Here is a 19,901-nt window from a genome sequence, read left to right on the forward strand (position 1 = left end):
CTAGCTGCTCAGGTGCTTTTCTGACCGGAAGAGGCTTGTCCTGATGTAATTCTTATGTGTCACCTTTATATGTTACTTGACCTTTTTCCCTTACTACTTTTAATATTTATTCTTTCTTTGTTTTGTGCATCTGGCGTTTTGATTATTATGTGATGAGAGAAGTTTCTTTTCTGGTCTAGTCTAGTTGTAGGCTTCTTGTATGTTCATGGACATCTCTTTCTTTAGGTTAGGGAAGTTTTCTTCTATAATTTTGTTGAAGATATTTACTGACTCTTTAAGTTGAGAATCTTTACTCTCTTCTATACTTTTAGTCTTAGATTTGGTCTTCTCATTGTGTCCTGTATTTCCTGGATGTTTCGGGTTAGGAGCATTTTGCATTTTGCTTTTCTTTGACTGTTGAGTCAATGTTTTCAATGATATCTTCTGCACCCGAGACTCTCTCTTCTATCTCGTATTCTGCTAGTGATGCTGGTGTTTATAATTTCCTGATCTATCTTCATGGTTGTCTCCCTTTGTGATTACTTTATTGTTTGTATTTCCATTTTTAGATCCTGAATGGTTTTGTTCAAGTCCTTCACCTGTTTGGTTGTGTTTTCCTGTAATTCTTTAAGGGATTTTTGTGTTTCCTCTTTAATGCTTCTACCTGTTTACCTGTGTTCTCTTGTATTTCTTTAAGGGAGTTCTTAAAATCCTATGTCCTCATCATGAGAAGTGAATTTAAATCTGAATCTTGCTTTTCCGGGGTAATGGGGTTTCCAGGACTTGCTATGATGGGAGAACTGGGTTCTGATAGTGCCAAGGAACCTTGGTTTCTGTTGCTTAGGTTCTTAAGCTTGTCATTGCCATCTGGTTATCTCTAGTGCTACCTGTTCTTGCTGTCTCTGACTGGAGCCTGTCCCTCTTGTGATCCTGGTTGTGTCAGAACTCCTCAGAGTTCAGCTCTCTCTGTTTTCCTGTGATCTGTGATCCTATGATCTTGAGATCCTGGGTGTGTCAGAGCTCCTGAAATTCAAGCTCCCTCTGGGATCCTAAAATCCTGGTGTGACCAACCTCCTGAAATCCTGTGATCCTGGGAATGTTAAAGCACCTGAGAGTCCAGCTTCTTCTGCATGTTGTTTGACTGGGTGCAGATCCTGTGCCCAAGTTCTGCTCAGGGCACTGGCTTAAACCAAAAGAGAAAAGTTTTAACACTCTAACACTCTGTAACTTAGGAACCAAAGCTTTGACTTGATTAAAATAACATTTTGCCTAATAAAGTAGTGTTCTCATTCAAAATATTTCATTACAAAATCAAAAATTATAAAACAGCCAAATATAGCTGGGCATGGTGGCACATGCCTTTAATCCCAGCACTCAGGAGGCAGAGGCAGGTGGATTTCTGAGTTCGAGGCCAGTCTGGTCTACAAAGTGAGTTCCAGGACAGCCAGGGCTATACAGAGAAACCCTGTCTCGAAAAATCAAAAACAAAAACAAAAACAAACAAACAAACATAAAAACAGCCAAATATAGTGGTACACAGCTCTAATTCCAACTCTCAGGAGGCAAAAAGCAAGAGAATCACTGTGAGTTCAAGTCCAACCTAATCAACACAATGAGTTTCAGGCCAACTACATAGTGAGACTCTGCCTTTAAAAACCATTATAATAATACATTAATGCACAAACTGGCTTAAGGTGTAGAGGAAATACCAACACAGTGACAAATATATACATTTAAAAGATACAAAAATAGAAGACAATTAGCAGGGAGCAGGGTTGTTCATGAAAATTATCAGAGTGCATAATGAAGAAAAATGACTTTATAAAACTCATAAGTTTAAACAATGAATGTACACAAATAAAATATTATATGGAAAGGAAGTGTGTTTTCAAATTACATGGAGATTCCACCTCACAACAGTCAGAATGGCTAAGATCAAAAATTCAGGTGACAGCAGATGCTGGAGAGGATATGGAGAAAGAGGAGCACTCCTCCATTGCTCATGGGATTGCAAGTTGGTAAAACCACTCTGGAAATCAGTCTGGCAGTTCCTCAGAAAATTGGAAATAGTTCTACCTGAGGACCCAGCTATACCACTTCTGGGCATATAGCCAAAAGATGTTCCAACATACTACAAGGACACATGCTCCACTATGTTCATAGCAACCTTATTTAGAATATCCAGAAGCTGGAAAGAACACAGATGTCCCTCAACATAGGAATGGATACAGAAAATATGGTACATTTAAACAATGGAGTACTAATCAGCTATTAAAAACACTGGACTTATGAAATTCTAAGATGAATGGATGGAACTATAAAATATCATCCTGAGTGAGATAATCCAGTCACAAAAGAACACACATGCTATGTACTCAATAAAAATTAGATATGTTCAAAAGCTCAGAATACTCATGATACAACTCACAGAAGTATATGAAGCTCAAGATTAAGGAAGACCAAAGTGTGGATGCTTCAGTTCTTCTTAAGAGGGGAGATACAAAATGATCATGGGAGCTAGAGTGAGGGAGGAACCTGGGAGAGAGAGAGGAGGGTGAGGGAAAAAGTTGGGCAGTATCAGGTGTGGGAGGAGGCAGCTGGGGAAAAGTACAGAGGGTAGGAAATTGAATGGAGGTATGTAGCAGTGGGAGATGGGGAACTGGGGGTAGCCACTAGAAAGTCCCAGATACCAGGAAAGCAAGAGGCTCTGAGGACCCAACTGGGATGACATTAGCCAAAATACCCAACAAAGGGGAGATAGAACCTGTAGAGACGATATCTAGTAGATAGGCATGGCCTCTGGTTGAGGGATGGGGCCACCCACCCATCTCAAAAATTTTAACCAGAGCTGTTCTTGTCTAAAGGAAACGCAGGGACAAAGAGTGGAACAGAGGCTGAAAGAAAATCCATCCAGAGACCTCCTGACCCGGAGATCCATCCCATCCACAGACACCAAACCCAGACACTATTGCTGAGACCAAGAAGAGCTTGTTGGCAGAAGCCTGGTGTAGCTGTCCCCTGAGAGGCTCTACAAGTGCTTGACTAATACATATGTGGATGCTCACAACCAACCATCAATATGAGCATGGGCACCCTAATGGAGGAGTTAGGGGAAGGAATGTAGGAGCTAAAGGGGATTGCAATCCCGTGGGAAAAACAATATCAACTAACCGGACCCCACAGAGCTCCCAGGGACTAAACCACCAACTAAAGAGTTCACATGGAGGGACTCATGGCTCCAACTGCATATGTACCAAAGGACTGCCTTATCTGGCATCAATGGCAAGGGAGACCCTTAGTCCTTTGGAGGCTTGATACTCCAAGGTAAGGGGATGCTAGCAGGAGTGGGAGAGTGGGTGGGATGGGGGGGAGGTTCGAGGGGAAACCAGGAAGGGGGATAACATTTGAAATGTAAATAAATAAAATAAACAAGTTTTAAAAAGATATATACAGAGAAAAGGTACCTGTACTTGGAATTGTAAAAATGACAATAGGAAAAGTTATTGATATATATAAACTATATGCAAACAGTACAATACATAAAAATTAAAAACCAAACTTGGAGCCTAAAATTAAATCAAGCAGCTCAATATAAGATAAAGTTTTAAAAAAAGAGAACAGAGAAACAAAAATAAATTGTTGAAAGATTTAATCCAAAATAAATTATTATTAAATGTAATAGCTTTGTGTAAAATAGTTACTGTATAAGTACTATTAGTAAATGAAAAAAATTAATGTTTAGAAATACTTACCTAAATATACTATTATGTAAGTTGAAATAAAATTATATATATGTACAAATGTGTACTAAATGGGTATATTTATTACAGAAACATTCAACTTCAAAGCAAGAAAAATTACCAAAATGAGGAGGGTGTATTTGTAAAATGGTATTCATATACTAAAGGAATATAGAAATTTTAAATATCCATGAAACAAAACAATTTCAAAGTAAGCAAAATTGAAGCTTATTAAAATAGATATAGTAATATAAATATTCACTGTTTTAGTTGCAGACTTTAACACTCTCAAGACTGACTGAAACAAGTAGAGAGAAAAATCAAGGATTCAGAAGTACTTAGCACCATGAACTAGTGACACTTTCAGATCTTTAACTAATAAGCACATAAAAGTGTGTATTCAACATCACTAGTCATTCAAAACTGCTTATTAAATTCTAATGAGATATAAGAGGTACGAGATAAACACACAAAAAACAATTCGGAAAATGCTTAATACTGGCAGAAGATGCAGAGAAATTAGACATCCCATAATTTCTGGTGAGAATGTGTAATGATTCAACCACTTTGGAGAAAATTTTGGCAGTTCTCAAAAAAAAGTATGAAAATGCCATATGATACACCAGTAACATTTTTGAACATTTATTCTAAAAAAATTTAAAAACCCATGTCTATTCAAAGAATGTACATTGTTGCTTATAGCAGCTTTGGTTGTAATAGCCTAAAATTACAAAAAAATACAATAGGGGAATCATTAACATGAATAGTTTATACTATATAATATTACTCTTGAATAAAAATGAAAGGAAGATTAATAAATATTGGTTTGTTACATATAGTTTGTTATGGTGAGAGATTAAAATACCAAATTTAATTAGTACCATACTCTATGATTCCATCTGTGTACAAATGGAAATAACAAAATTATGATAATGGACAACATTTTGATATTATGAGGAGTCTAGAGATGAGAATGAGGGGGCACTAATACAACAACAAAAGACAAAGAAAAAGTATGGGAGACATTTATGCAACAATGGAATCTGTTTGCATTATCATTATAGTGGTATTAACAGAAGTCTTCCAAAGGATACAATAAGCTAAAATTGCTCAAACACATTATATTAGTATTTATTCCTGTTTTTGAGACTGTGTTTTACATCCAAATGTAAGGATCTCCAGCACCCACATGAAATTCAGGAGACTTGGCACACAGTTATAATCTCAGCTCTGGGAACGGAAAAGAGGTGGATGGTTGGGACCACCCACCCCTGTCTAATCAGCCCATCTCAGGGATAAGTGAAAAACTGTATTTCAAAAGCCTAGGTGGACAGCTCCTGACAGACACAAGAAGTTGTCCTCTGGCTTCACATGCACATTCATATTTGCACAGATGCACACACACACACACACACACACACAGAGAGAAGAGGAAAATGTATTAGGAGAAATATGGTAACAGTTATTTGGAACCTATATTTATTTACAACATCTATTAAATGTATTATCATTTCAAAGGTAGTACTATATCATTATTTTTATGTATTGTGACATTCTATTTGTTTTTCTTTTCTTTTGTAGTATTAAATATTAGCTTCATGTCATTTCTCTGTCCCTCCCTTGTTCCCTCATTCTATTCTTTCCTGCTTCTGTCCCTTTTGAAATATCAAGGTAATGCTTACTAATAAAACACATTGAGAACTACTCCTTCCTTTTTTCATTTCCATCAGGAACATAAAATGTGTGCTATTTTAAAAAATACTTTATATGTTTCTGGAGATTACCTTTTCTATAGAGTTCAAATTACCTTTAGTTTTGTTAATATTCAAAGTACTACTAATACTGTTTCTCACATGCTAACTGGGTTTTGGTATTTTTCAGTTTTCCAAAAATCGTATTTCTTTTAAGCTGTGAAATTTATGGGTGTAATATAGCTCATAATATTATTTTAATGTCATTTTATCGGCACCTAAAATATACATGCATGCTTTACTTCCTATTTCTGATGATTGGTGTTTTATCTTTGCGAATACTGTTAAGACTTTAAATTTTATTGACTTTTCTACAAGATAATATTGTGTTACATTTTATTCTTTCTGATTTTTGTTGTTTTTAATATTTATTTATGTCCTTATCCTTATTATTTTCTTTGTCTTTCTTGCTTTGTGTCTATTTTACTCTTCAATTTCTAATATCTTTAGAAGGCAACAACTAATACAAAGGTAGAAGTAATAATAAAAGGATTTATGAAGGATTCTTATGGTGGAGTGATTATGGATTATGACTTTGTTCATTGTATGAAAAATATATATTTATAAAAGTTTCTTGAACTTCATATGTAAATAGCTACATACATTATAAACATAACAGTCTAGAATACTGGCTATATATAATCTGAAAAGTGCCTGTGCTCTCAAAAGAAGCAAATAGAATTTGGATAACATTGTGAAAGTCGTCCTTGTGGCATTCTGCTATATTTCCAAACACTTTACCACTGAGAAAATGAAACTTTTTAAAAATTTTTTTCATTTTTATTTTATATTTATGGCTGTTTTGTGCACGTATATCTGTGCTGTGCACTAAATAAATGCATAATGCTCATGGAAGCCAGAACAGGATGTCTGATCCCCAAGAACTGGAGTTTCAGACACTTGTGAGCAGTTATGTATCTTCTGAGAATTGGTCTGAGTTTTCTGTAAGCAGGCAACACTTATAGCCACTGAGCCCTCTCTTCAGCCTCACTCAATAAGCTTTTTTTAAATTAATGTTCTTTTTATAAAAGATTCATTTATCTCTTATATATACAATGTTCTGTCTGCATGTATGTCTGCACACCAGAAGAGGGCATCTGATCCCATTGCAGATGGTTGTGAGCCACCATGTGGTTACTGGGAATTGACCTCTGAAAGAGCAGACAGTGCTCTTAACCTCTGATCCATCTCTCTAGTCCTTAAATTAATGTTCTATAGTCTTATAAGTAACTTAGTTTGAAAAAGTCAAGGTCTACACCAATAGAAATTATAGCATACATTCTATCTTCTGAAAAACTAGTTAATATTCTAGTGTTCCTCTTATTAATTGGCAGACCAAAAGTGACTTTCAAAATCTATAGTTCTATATGTGTTATTCTTACAATATATATGTATGTACGTTTTTACTGGAAAAATACAAGTTATTGTAAAGAAGTCTCACAACTGAAGAAATGGTAACAGATTTTCTAGAAATGGCAACTTGGAAGAAAAATGAGGGCTTGATTTTTGTTTCAGTTTGAAATTTAGGCGTCATGATCAAGCAAAGGTATTCTGGAGAACAGTGCTGGGTATTAAGTTCTGGATTTCAGAATATATAAGCATTTCAGATTTGACAGCAAATGAAACCACTCACTTGAAAAAATGAGCTCAGAAAAAGAGTAAGTCATGAAAGGAATCAAGAGCCTGTGATTGCACCCTCAAGAGCTCTAACAATTACTGGCTGGGTGAAAAAGAAAGAAGAGAAAAATCAAATAGAATGGGGACTTTATGAACATTAAGGGGATAAAGATTTTAATGCAAGTGCAAATTGTCAGTTGGGTCAAACTTTGTAGATAGAGTAAGAATAGGACTAAAAAGTGAAGTGCTTAGGACACAGTAACCTGACTGAGAGCAATTCCATCAAACTGTAAAGACAAGCTGAGAAAGGAAGAAGAGTGGAACCCAATATCGAGGTAACTAGAGGTTTTTCAAAGACAAACTTCCTTGTTACCCAATCTTACTGATATATCCATATGGTGATAGATAGATAGATAGGTAGGTAGGTAGATAGATAGATAGATAGATAGATAGATAGATAGATAGATAGATAGATAGATAGATGATAGATAAAATGTGCTACTCTGTTATAAATTCTTTCATCTAGGAACATCATGGAAAACAGGTAGGTATATAAAATAACTCCAACTGTGAAATTTGTAATCTACTGAGAGTTGAAATTACACAGTCAACCAATCAACAATTGGCTATCAGGGAGTGAAAAGTGTGATAAAGAAAAGTGAAACAGGACAATGAAGAAAAATTAATTGAAGTCAGGAAAGTGGTATTTTTATTTATTTTATATTTTGAGATTATAATTACTTCATTTTCACCTTGCTTTCTTCCCACCACACTTTCCATATTGTTCTTGCTCTCACTCTCAAATTCATGGTGTCTTTGTTTTATTAATTCTTGGTCTACACACACAGAGACATACACACACTCCTGCACATACATTCTTAAATACATAACTACAGCTTGCTCCATCTATTTGTTACTTGTGTGCATACGTTTTCTGGGTTGACCCTTGGTTTTGGATAACTAATTGGGTATTCTCCCCTTGGGAAAACAATTTCTCCAGGTCCTAACATTCCTTAGTTACCTACAGTTCTTTGTGTTGAGTTAGGCCTCTGGGTCTTTTCCTCATCCACTTTAGCATATCTATTGTCTTTTCTTTGCCTACCCTCGGCAAGGAAATGTCTCTTTGAAGCAGAATTCGAGCATGAAAGAAAACTACAACCAATCAAATGCAAACTTGTGGAGCCCAGTCAAAAAAGACCTCATCTACAAAACAACTCCTGCACCTAAGGCTCGGAAAAGGTTGTGGGAAAGAAAGAAATGTAAGAACCAGAGGATTAGGGAGTATTCTATAGAATTGTGCCTCCTGAAACAGCATTATTTTTTGAAACAAAGAATGGTCATTCTCAGGCTGTGACATCTAAACACAACTGTCTATGAGGAAGTGGATGTGATAGAAAGATATTCTTAGTATAAAATGAAACTAATGAAAATGTTGCAAGTGACAATACATGTCACTTTAATTTCAATTTAACATGTTTTACGACAAATAAGGACAGTCCATATGATTGAAGCAAAGAACATGGTACAGAGATGAGACATGGAGAGTTAAGAATACCTGCTGCTCTTACAGAGCACCCACATTCATTTTCCATGACTCACAGCTAGCAACTATCTGTAACTCCAGTTTCAGGGGTACACATACAGGCAATACATTCATACACATAAAATAAAATATAAATCTTTTTTTAAAGAGAGAGATAGTATGGGAGAAAGTAGGGAGCAGAATGAGGAGACATATTTTCAAGATCTTTTCAATTTTGATAAGGGTGTCTTGTTGGTGATAAGATCAAAGAGACGTGATAATAGGACATGTAAATGTGTGTGTGTGTGTATGTGTGTGTGTGTGTGTGTGCATGGAAAAACTTGTATTTTGTATACACAAATGCCCTTTGGCTTAAATAGACTGGAAAAATAGGCAGCACTATTACAATAAAATTATAACCACATTTAACATAATTATCTTCCAGTTTCATCCATTTACCTGAAAATTACATGATTTCATGTTTTCTTTAGAGCAGAGTAATATTACATTGTGTATATGCATATTTTCCTTACATATTCATCAATTGATAGATGCAGAACTTAGTTCTAGTTCCTAGTTATTCTGAATAAAGCAAAAATATGCAATTTTAATAAAGTTAAAAGAAATAGAACCAATGTATAAAGGCCTATATGTTACTTTACTATCAGTAAATTACTAGAAAAGAAAAAAATAAGTAAGCCTCATCAAGGTAATAATAAAAGAACATTTATCCAGGGAAGTTAACTATCTAGAAAGGGAAAACATTAGAAAAAATTGAAGACAACATGAACAAATGGAAAAATCAATACTTTACACTTGCTGATCAATGCATTTAGTATTATTAAAATGTCCATACTGCTCAAAGTGCTCCGTAGATTTAACACAATTACTCCAGTATATGAATTAATGACTTTTTTTGTACTAAGGGTAAAGATGCAAAATGCACATGGAACCTTCTCATACCCAAATCATCCAAAGATCCTTAAAGAAAAATAGAGAAGAAAAAAAAAAGGGAATTGAAAATGTCACACTGTTTTCAGATACTTTGACAAATATCTAGTCTAACAATCAGAACTATAGTTCTTGCAGGTAGGGAACAGGAATACAGGTCAATGGAACTTAGGAGAGATCCAATAGAGAATGCTATGCCTATAGGGCAACTCATTTCTGAAAAGAGCACAAATAATACAGAGTAAAAAATGTCCAGTTGATCCAGTTCCTTGCCAGATGCAACACTCTGGAGATAAGGACTTGAACAGTAGAGCTGTCCCTGCTGGTGTGGGTGCTGGTGAGCCAGCCCTGAGGGCCTGAAAGCAGGAGAGCTGGCTCTGCCACTTCTGGCTGCATTACTGGGTAAGCTAGACTGGGGCAGTGCTGGAGAACTTCCCCTGGTGGGAGTATAGGAGAGCTGGTGGGCTGACTTGCTTAGCGACCACCCAGGCCCAAATTCAGGGCTTTGAGTTGGTTCACCCTAACATCTTCCCCATCTATGAACTGCTGCAGCTGATGAAGGGGTGTATAAATTCAAAGGTGCAGAATCTCCATGACATAGCCCAACAATAGGATATCTGAGAAGCATTCTAGTAAGGACCCAGTATTGATAGTGTAGCAGGAGCCAGAAACCTTGAACTTGACCAATGACTCATTGCAGTGAATATTTGCAAGAAAAGATGTATGGCCAAAAGGATATATTTTGGGATACACTGTCACACATTATAGCTTCCACAACAAGATTTTTTTTTCTTTTAGGGAGTAGATTAGGGCAGAGGACAGGTATGAAGTGACAGGGAAATTAGTGTGATAGAGGCGCATGAAATGAAATTCACAAAGAATCAATAAAAAAATAAATTAAAAAAAGAACTGTCTATCCAATAAATGATGTTTTCAAAAATGCATATTCACAAGGAAAATAATTATATTGAATTTTATTCTTACAGACACACAAAAAACAACTAATGAATTAAATATTTAAATGTAAGAGCTAAATGATAAACCTAATCGAAGCCAATGTAGACAATATTTGAAGAGTCCACAAGGAACCAAACCAGTGATCTCTGAATGGGAAGCAAGCAAGTACTTTACAACAGAGAGACATAATCAAACCATGAAAGGTTTTTGACATGGGTCTTGGCAATACGTTTTTGGAGATGATAGCAAAAATACAGCAACTAAGTACAAAATAACCAAGTGGGGTACCTCAAATTATACTGGAAGATACAATAAAATTATTAGGTGATAAATGATGAGTAAAAATATTAACAAACCATATGAGAATAATACACTAAATGCCTAAGGAACTCACAAAAATAAAGAAAACACAAACAATACTTCTAGAAGAAAGTTGACAAAGCTAAATAGACTTTTTTTACCCCCAATAATACATAGAAATAGCCAATAAGAATATGTAACTTACTGAAGAACATGCATCATCAGAAAAGCACAAAATCAGAACAATAAACTGAGTGTTAGCAATTAGACCAAAAGAGAAGAAAACAAACAATATCAATTAAAAACTTACAGAACCATTGTTCACTGTGGTGGGGAATGTAAATTAGTACAGTAATAATGAAAATTGTATGCTGTTTCCTAAAAATTAGAGATACAGCTGTCATATTACCAGACTACACCATTTCTGCTATAGAAGGACCACACATCAACATAGTACACTTCCCTAAACATCCTATCCTAGGTGTATATCTAAAGGACATAAAACCAATTTGTCAATAATATTGAAGTGTTTCCATTTTAATATTCATTGTGGCATTATTCACAATAGCCAAAATATAGAACTCATATAAGCATATACTGATGAGTTACTCAATAAATATCACATTCATAGATAAATTCATAGATAAATATATGAATATACATATACATATATATGTGAAGGTGCTGTGATAATTGTGAGTGTATGCTTCTGTTATTCTACATTACTGAAGACAATCTTGTTATTTGTGACAACATAGTTGAACCTTGAGTTAATATATGTGAAATAAGCAATACCTCAAGATCTCACTTACACGTGTAATCTGAAAAAGTCTAATTCATAGAAACAAAGACTAGACTATGCTTATCAGGAGTGAAAGCAGAAAGAACAAAAATGTACTTCAACAGATGGACAAATTATAGAAATCTAATATGAAGCGTAAATAATGTAGTTAATGCAATGTTTTATGCCTGAAACTTGCTGATTGCCTCCATCCAGTATTTTTCAGTAAACACAAATATAGGATCACCTATTATGACTGATTGGGTATGTTAAGTTTTTAGTGTAAGTGGTATTTTTATTATCTATATACATAGTAATATACATATATCAGAAGCAATCACTGTATTAATAATCTATAGTTTAATTTGCTTAATATACAAAATAATGGAAATATTCAATTATATTCCTAAGCAAAAGGACAAACAGAATCCTATTGAACTTGCCAAAGTTTCTATAAAATAACAGACCATTTCACAAAATAATTCTAAACATTCCAGTTTATCTGTAACAGTTATTTTACTCAAAAATTACTTTTGTTTGGCATATCTCTCTTATAGCTACAAATGGCATAAATACATGAACATGTTTTAGTTGTGTCCTTGGGTTCTGTTTCATGTTCCAGATTAACTCTTCCTTTTCCTCCCTTCATTGTTTGGTCTAGTGACAATAGCCTTATTTATAAAATATATTGTACTCCTTCCTATGTAAAAGATACTGCACATTGTGTTTCATCAATCCATACTTCTACTTTTGTATTTTTAAGAATGAAAATTATGTAGATATTTGTAGTATGCATCATAAAATCACAGTTTATATAAAATATACATATGTAATAAAATGACCCCTATCCTATATATATATATATATATATATACATATATATATGTGCTATATATACTATATGTACACTGTATGTATAGCATAATATATTGTATACTATGTATGTTGTATATATACAATTCATATTGCATATAAACATAGTATAATGCATATATATTATATATGCTTTATATGTATATATAAACAGTGGTATGGTAGCTAGTAATATGCTTATGTGCACACAAAGAAACACACACTACTTAGAGAAACAATGATTCTAATGTTCGTATTAGCTGAACTTAAATATGCTGAATAAAATATTTTATTGTTTCATAATGTAGAGAAAAAGTGAAATCTGGCAAATCCTCTCTTAAAGATTTTTTTTTCATAAAAACATGTAACATTTTCTGTAGCATAAATCCAGACTATATTAGTTCCCCAACAGAGAGGCATGCTTTGAAGTTTTACAATTAAAAATGCATAAATTAAGGGAAATTGTCACTTCATCTTTAAAATTGTGATTAATTAATAGTAGTTTTTAAAGACATTGCTTTTTCTTGTAAAATTGTAATTATTTACTTGCTGGGTCAGTTGGAGTAGAGGATCATTGAATCTCATTTCCTACTTTCTGATGAGAGCACTTGTCTGGAGTCAAAATACCAAGTGCATGTTTCTTCCCCTTAGGAGAAACACACAAAGTACCAGATTTTAAAAGCCTTCATGTGCAAAATAGCCAATATGTTCTTGAAAAATCCTCTTGTTTCATTTTGCTCCCATGAATTCACTAGGCAAGTTTCATTTTAAAAAGTACATCTTGTATTTTATAATAAAACAGAGGCATAGAACTGAGCACTCAATCCCCTGATTTCAAAAGTAGAATCAAAAGAGAGAGTTTTACCCTTAAAGAGCAGAGAAAATAAGTTAAAAAACAGTCTACATTTCACTATAAATGATATGATGTGTGGCTAAAAACTCTCCTTTTGGTATAATTAGGAAAAGAATCTAATCCAAAGGCTTTGTATCTGTACCGGAGCAAGCAGATACTGAAAGAGATTCGCAGATCCTCTGTTTTTTAGGCAGGAAGAATGCTTGTTAAATGCAGAACGCTGCTCCGGCTCATGTGTTTGCTCCGAGGTGGAGGTTTTGTTCGACTGACGTATCAGATAGTCAGAGTGGTTACCACACCGACGTTGTGGCAGCTGCATAATAAATGACTGAGAGAATCATGTTAGGCATGCCCACCTAACCTAACTTGAATCATGCGAAAGGGGAGCTGTTGGAATTCAAATAGACTTTCTGGTTCCCAGCAGTCGGCAGTAATAGAATGCTTTCAGGAAGATGACAGAATCAGGAGAAAGATGCTGTTTTGCGCTATCTTGATTTGTTACAGCAGCCAACTTATTGGCATGATGGAGTGACAGGAAAAACAGCTGGCATGGAAGGTAGGATTATTAAAGCTATTGCATCATTATGAATACAATTAGAAGCTGACCATGACAAAGCATATGTTTGAGAAAGCAGCTGTTGGCAGCTGGGGTTTGTTGCCGAGCTCTTCAAACTCTGCAAACAGTGTTGCTTTTACAGAATGTATTTTAAAATTACCTTGTGCTGCGTTAGATTTGGGGTGAGGAGGGGGTGTGCTTCCAACCTCAGTGAAACAGTTCTGGGATAGAATTCAGTGTTAGAAGATTTTAGAATAAAGTATTTTTCAGGGGTCTAGCATTCTCCAGGTAAATGATGACATGAGAGGTGAAAATCTACCCCAGCTCAGTCAGATGTAATTTGCTTGCAAGGACTGATTGATATATTGGCATATTCAGACACTGAGAGAAATGAAAATGTACAGAGTGTTTGGATAGGTTAGGATTGCTATACTTGGTTTCTATATTATAAGGAGTTTGGCTGTCAGTCATTTCTACTCATCAATTTCTAGCTTTTGACATTAATTCAGTCATTCTGCATTATATGAAGAAAATATATCAATATCTCCTGCAGGCTTTTCCAACAACTCCAGCATCTGTTTCAGCTATTGAACTGTATTCACGTTTTGCCAAGTTGATGTCGACCCAGCTGGTCTATCATTTCTCGCTTGATTACTGCTCTTAATTTCTCTGTATCAGCTTCTTTCAGATAGAGCTTTGAAATCTGTTAATGGAAAATGACAGAAAATGATAAATTATTGAAAACTAGAGCACTTATTTATTTATTTGGGATCTTAATGAGTTTTGCCTAACGTTATTCCCTGCCTGTGTACAATTACCAAAGCCCTCTTTCTGTTTGGCAATATTGCTTTCAATCAGTAGATTACAAAGTACTTTTAAACAAACATAACACCGGCCTGGATTGGATTTTGCTCCAAAAATAAAGTTTTGAGGAAAAGGAGAACAATTTATGCTTTTAATAGAAACTATGCCTTGTTTCAATATACTATCTTTATACACTATCATACAGATCTATCAGTGGGTGTATATTGGACTGAATATACTGAAATAAATTTTATCACCACTAGGGTAACAAGAAAATAAAACATTCAAAGCTGTTTTTAACTAGTGATTGCTTAAAATAGATGTCAAATAATATAGAAATAGATTTTCTTGAGTAGGAAAAGCATGATTTTTCACTAAGTAATACAGAAGCTTTCAGCTCTCTACCCTATCTCCTTAGTAGCCCAAGTTGCTAAATTACCCAAGTTAATAGACTATTATACACAAATATCTTATGTGACCTTTTGGTATACACAGTGTTGCTCCCAGGCAGTGGATCTTTTTTCTAGTAATTGTAATATCCCAGTCAGACTGGTCTAAGAACGCCACTGGCTGTTATGTAACTTTTTTTCTTCTGAATGTTAGTTCATGTTTTTCAATTACGTATTCCTCTTAGAAAGAGTGAGTTAACATGTATTTAAATATCAGTGAACCAATTGCAAACTGGCAGGCTAATTATACTTGTTTGTATTCATTCAAATTAATTACTAGCATATGTTTGGAAAAATAAGCAAGAATTTGAAGAGTACTTTTTTAACCTTGAAGCATACAGAATGGGGTCATCTATGTCATTCATAATTCATTTGTATAGCAGCAATGAAAATAGTTTTCAAGATGTGCAATTAGCAACAACAGATTTTAATAATATGGTTTTTAAAGTCTGATTATTTCTTTGTAGTACGATTGAGTCCTGTATGGTCTGTCCTAATACTTAGTTGATATTTGAGGCGCTCAAAGACTAACAGAATTTTGCATCCAAATCAGTGCTGATTTGTGCTAGAAGCCAAAATCTTAATGGTATCTAAATATTGTTTAAAATACTTCCTTCCCCTCTCATGTTCATTTCTCAACTTTTCATTGTGATTTTAAGGGGCAGTTGGGGAGACACTCTTTTCCTAAATTCTTTAGTAGAACTCTTCTTTTGTGAATTGTCTCCTATGAAAAATATGAGCTTCCTGCTTGCTCATACTGCACTGCTGTTACCATAGTTACTTACAAAAGGTGGAGGGGGTATTTGAATGGAGATAATGTAATTTAAATCAGCCACTGGACTCCCCAAACTGTGAATTCTTTATTAGTTTGTAGTTTATGCTTCCTTCATTTGTGACTTAAGAAGCGCTTGCTATTTGGTTCTACTGATGACTGGGAAGGACAGACACTAGGTGGCACCAGCTGTTGATTATTAATGAAATCTTACAGGCTTTGGGCCACACACCTGAAAAAAGCAGGCAGTACACCCTCTCTGATAAATGCATCTTAAGAGTTTTAGAAATGCTTGCCGATCTTTCTGGCTCTGGAATATAGTCAGCATGCAAAGTGAGGCAATGTACAGTCTCCAAATCCCAATTGCTTAATTCTGTTGCTTCTGAAGTAATACAGGGAAAAACATCTTTTAAAAAGATAGAAATTCATAAAAACAGAGAATGTGAAAGGCAGGTGGGACAAAATGAAATAGGATATATATCTACATATATTTCCAAGCCCTACAATTGATAGATTTTATAAATGGCTGTTGATATTCCTGTTTTGTACAAGCACTTATTGTATTTTTCCCCCTACAGCATTTGTGTGAGAAAAGCAATTATTTGTTTCTTTAAGTAAAAACCTCATGGAGCACCACTATGTATTTCCCAATTTAAAAAAAAATGCCCTTTGGTTCCCTCTTAGTGAGGACCCTCTCCACTGAAATTTCCACTTGTGATACACTTGCTGCCTTTTAGTGTGCCATACATACTTCATCTGGAAAGATGAGTTGGAGGAGACACTATCATCTAAGAAATATGCTTTGGAAGATTTGTTTCCCTCCATCCTATTATTCTCCCAGTCTCATACCATCCATCTTTTACAAATGAAAAGGGTAAAAGAAACAGACCACATATGCATGTACACACACACACACACACACACACACACCCAGAGAGAGGAGAGAGAGAGAGAGAGAGAGAGAGAGAGAGAGGGAGAGAGAGAGAGAGAGAACATGCATACACACAATCTTGATTTTTTTCTCAATTCTTTAAAAATAAAAGTACATTAATTCGTCCAGGAGGTAGCAAGCAAAAATTTAAAAAGGGAAGAATATAAATAAGGTAAGAGACTGAAATAATTGCTTGTAACTAGAAACAATTTTTCTGAGAAATGAGCAATATTTTCCATCACTACTGTTAACTAGGTATTTCTGAAGAGAATGTGGTGGTCTGGGGAAAGGAATAGCATACACAATTCTTCAATGTTCTGTTATCTTGACTTGGTAAAATTACTGTTGGTGCACATACAGACAGGGTGAAGAAATGCTTACTGTTTGATATAATAGACTGGTGAATAAATATAACTTTGTTATATTGTCCTGCACTTACTGTGACACTTACTGAAGCATTGCAAATCAGAAAGAAAACTTCACATAGGAGAATTGTAAGAGCTCTAGAAAACTGGCTTTATATGACTTGAACTTCATCTGTAAGAATATGCCTTTTGACCATGTCCTTGGGCCTTCTTGTTCTGTGAAATATTGATATGCAGGACCTAAAAATATCAGAAGAGATACCTTACTGTGAAGTAGAACAAATAAATATACTGAATTAGAAGAGAACCAAAGTAGCTTCGTAAAGAACCTGGTAAAGCCAAAATTCCAAATTGGGTTTTAATTTGTTTCATTGTAACAGATTCACTCTAGCCCAGGCTAGGATAAAACTGCATTCACCTACAGGTTACTGGTCATACTCTTTCTTCAAAGACAAATATAATAGGAATAAGTGTAAAATCCTCCAACAAAATTCAAAACACCAGTATGTGGGAGGGTTAATATTTAATATTAATTCATTGTGGGAGGGGATGAGAGGGAGGGGATGAGAGGGAGGGGACCAGTAATCGGGATGTAAAGTAAGTAAAAAAAAAAAAAAATAATTCATTAATTAACATGGCTACAAAATTCAATCTTAAAAAGTAAAATCGAGCCTGTATGCTGAAAACGTAAACAAAAGCGTCTGCATCCCAGCATTTGTAAAGATGAGTTAGAAGTATTATCATGGATTCAAGACAAGCCTGGGCTACTCTATGAGTTCAAGACTGGCCTGGATCCCAGTATGAAATAGTGTCTTAAAGACAAAAAAAAATGGTTCCAACCTAAATATTTGTAATTTATTTAAGAAAAGCACGAATGAGGTATGTGGGGGAGAACATCGTTTCTGGAGACCAGGTGGAGGGAGGTATGAAAGGAGGGCGGATCAGGAGAGGAAACACAAGTGGGCAGTTAAAAAAAAAGATTAAAGAATAGTAATTTAAAAGAAACAAAAAAAGAAAAGACAAAAGCATGGGTGATGAAAGTTTCTAGAAACTATAACACTCAACAGACACTGATTATACTTAGAAAGGTGAAAGGCTAAAGAATGGTGGAAGGAACAGTCAAGAATGAATTTCAAATGAGTTCCCTCAATGAAAAGGTGGATTACAACTACTTGTAACTCCAGCTCTTGGGTATCTGATGCCCTCTTCTAACTATGTGGGCTCCTGCAAGCACATGGCATGTAAAAGTATATATGAATGAATATTTAGACACCTATGCATAAAATACAGTGCTTTCTTTTACGATACCTAAAGTCATTTTGAGTCCTAAATATCTGGGAAACTGACAATTCTATGAGATAATTAAAACAATGAAACATTCTCTTCTGAGGCATAATTTGAAGGTCTTCATTGCTGTAATTGAGCTGTATATAATGGGGAATATGCCACCCAAATTTCCATTCAACCAGCTAATTGAGATTGTTTTAATATTTCTAAATAGATTATTAAAAGACTTCTTTTTCTTTTAATTTACTGATTTATTACCTTTACAACTCATTATCACCCATTCTTGTCCTCCCAGTACCCCTTCTAGAAAATGCTACCCCGGTTCCCCTTCCCTTCTCTTTTGAAATGGGCAGACCCCACCGCCCACCCCCTCTAAGAGTCAACTCTCCATACACATCAAGTTGCTGCAGGACTAGGCACAATCTCTCCCACTGAGGTCCAACGAGGTAGTCCATTTATGGGAACCGCAGGCAGGTAAGCAGGCAACAGGCTCAGGGAAGGCCCCTGCTTCAGTTTTTTTTGCGGGGAATAGCATGAAGACCAAGCTGCTCATCTGCTACATATATCCAGCTCGCTCTTTGGTCGATGGTTCAGTCTCTAGGAGCCCCCAAAGTTCCAGGTTAGTTTGGTCTTTCTGTGAAGTCTCTGTCCTCTTCAGGTCTCCCAGTTAAAAGACTAGCCGTATACATTTGTATTTTACAGAAATTATGGTGGCTTTCATTTTAAAACAGCAATTAACTGGTGATGACAGAAGTTATATGGGCCACAAAGCCAAATACTCTCTGGCCCTAAACAGTAAAAGCTTGCCTACACTCTATACAGACAAAAGAAAAAAAATAGATGTTGTTTACTGACTCAAAAAAGGAAAAATCACTTGAGCACCACAAACATTTTGAGAAGTCATCCAAATATTAAGTGGGCTAGTTAAAGATAGCTTATTAAACGGTAACTTGTTAAAAGATTGTAGTTATGGAGAAAAGTTTGATGTTGCTGTAGGTAAATACAAGGTTTCTGCAGTGATTGACTTGTGTCCCTGCACCTACTTGTATGGTAGGACACAGAGGGCTGGCTAAGGGGACATTTCTGGTTTTGATTTTTTTCTTTTGTGTTTTCTTTCAGTATTAATGGTTTTTATTCTGCCAGTATGTGATTTCAGCCTTAAGAATTTAAAGAAAAGTGAATGGCAGACATGTTAGAGGAAGTGGAAACCACATCACATCTTGCAATTACCCTTTCTTTCTTCCAAAGCCTATACATTTTCTGGGATTCTTATATTGCCAATTTTTGGAATCCATTTACTGTTGTCAAATGATAAGACTATCCTTGATCAAATATGTTCTAGAAATGATCAAAGACTATCAAGATAAAATAAATGCACAGGTTTCAGTGATTATAAAGAATTAGTAAAACATGCTAGAAATAAAAGTTAGCAAA

General features: G+C 35.1%; 1 protein-coding gene across 1 annotated transcript in view; it reads left to right on the forward strand.

The window, feature by feature from the left end:
* The first annotated feature begins 13,626 nt into the window (after positions 1-13,626).
* Positions 13,627-19,901, forward strand: part of Dmd (dystrophin) — a 2,293,239-nt gene continuing 2,286,964 nt past the window's right edge. The window contains exon 1 of the mRNA XM_029473189.1: positions 13,627-13,859. Coding sequence (XP_029329049.1) covers positions 13,853-13,859 — 7 coding nt within the window. The 5' untranslated portion in view covers positions 13,627-13,852. The remainder of the gene's footprint in view (positions 13,860-19,901) is intronic.

Source organism: Mus caroli, chromosome X, assembly GCF_900094665.2.
Source record: "Mus caroli chromosome X, CAROLI_EIJ_v1.1, whole genome shotgun sequence".
Taxonomy (NCBI): Eukaryota; Metazoa; Chordata; class Mammalia; order Rodentia; family Muridae; genus Mus; species Mus caroli.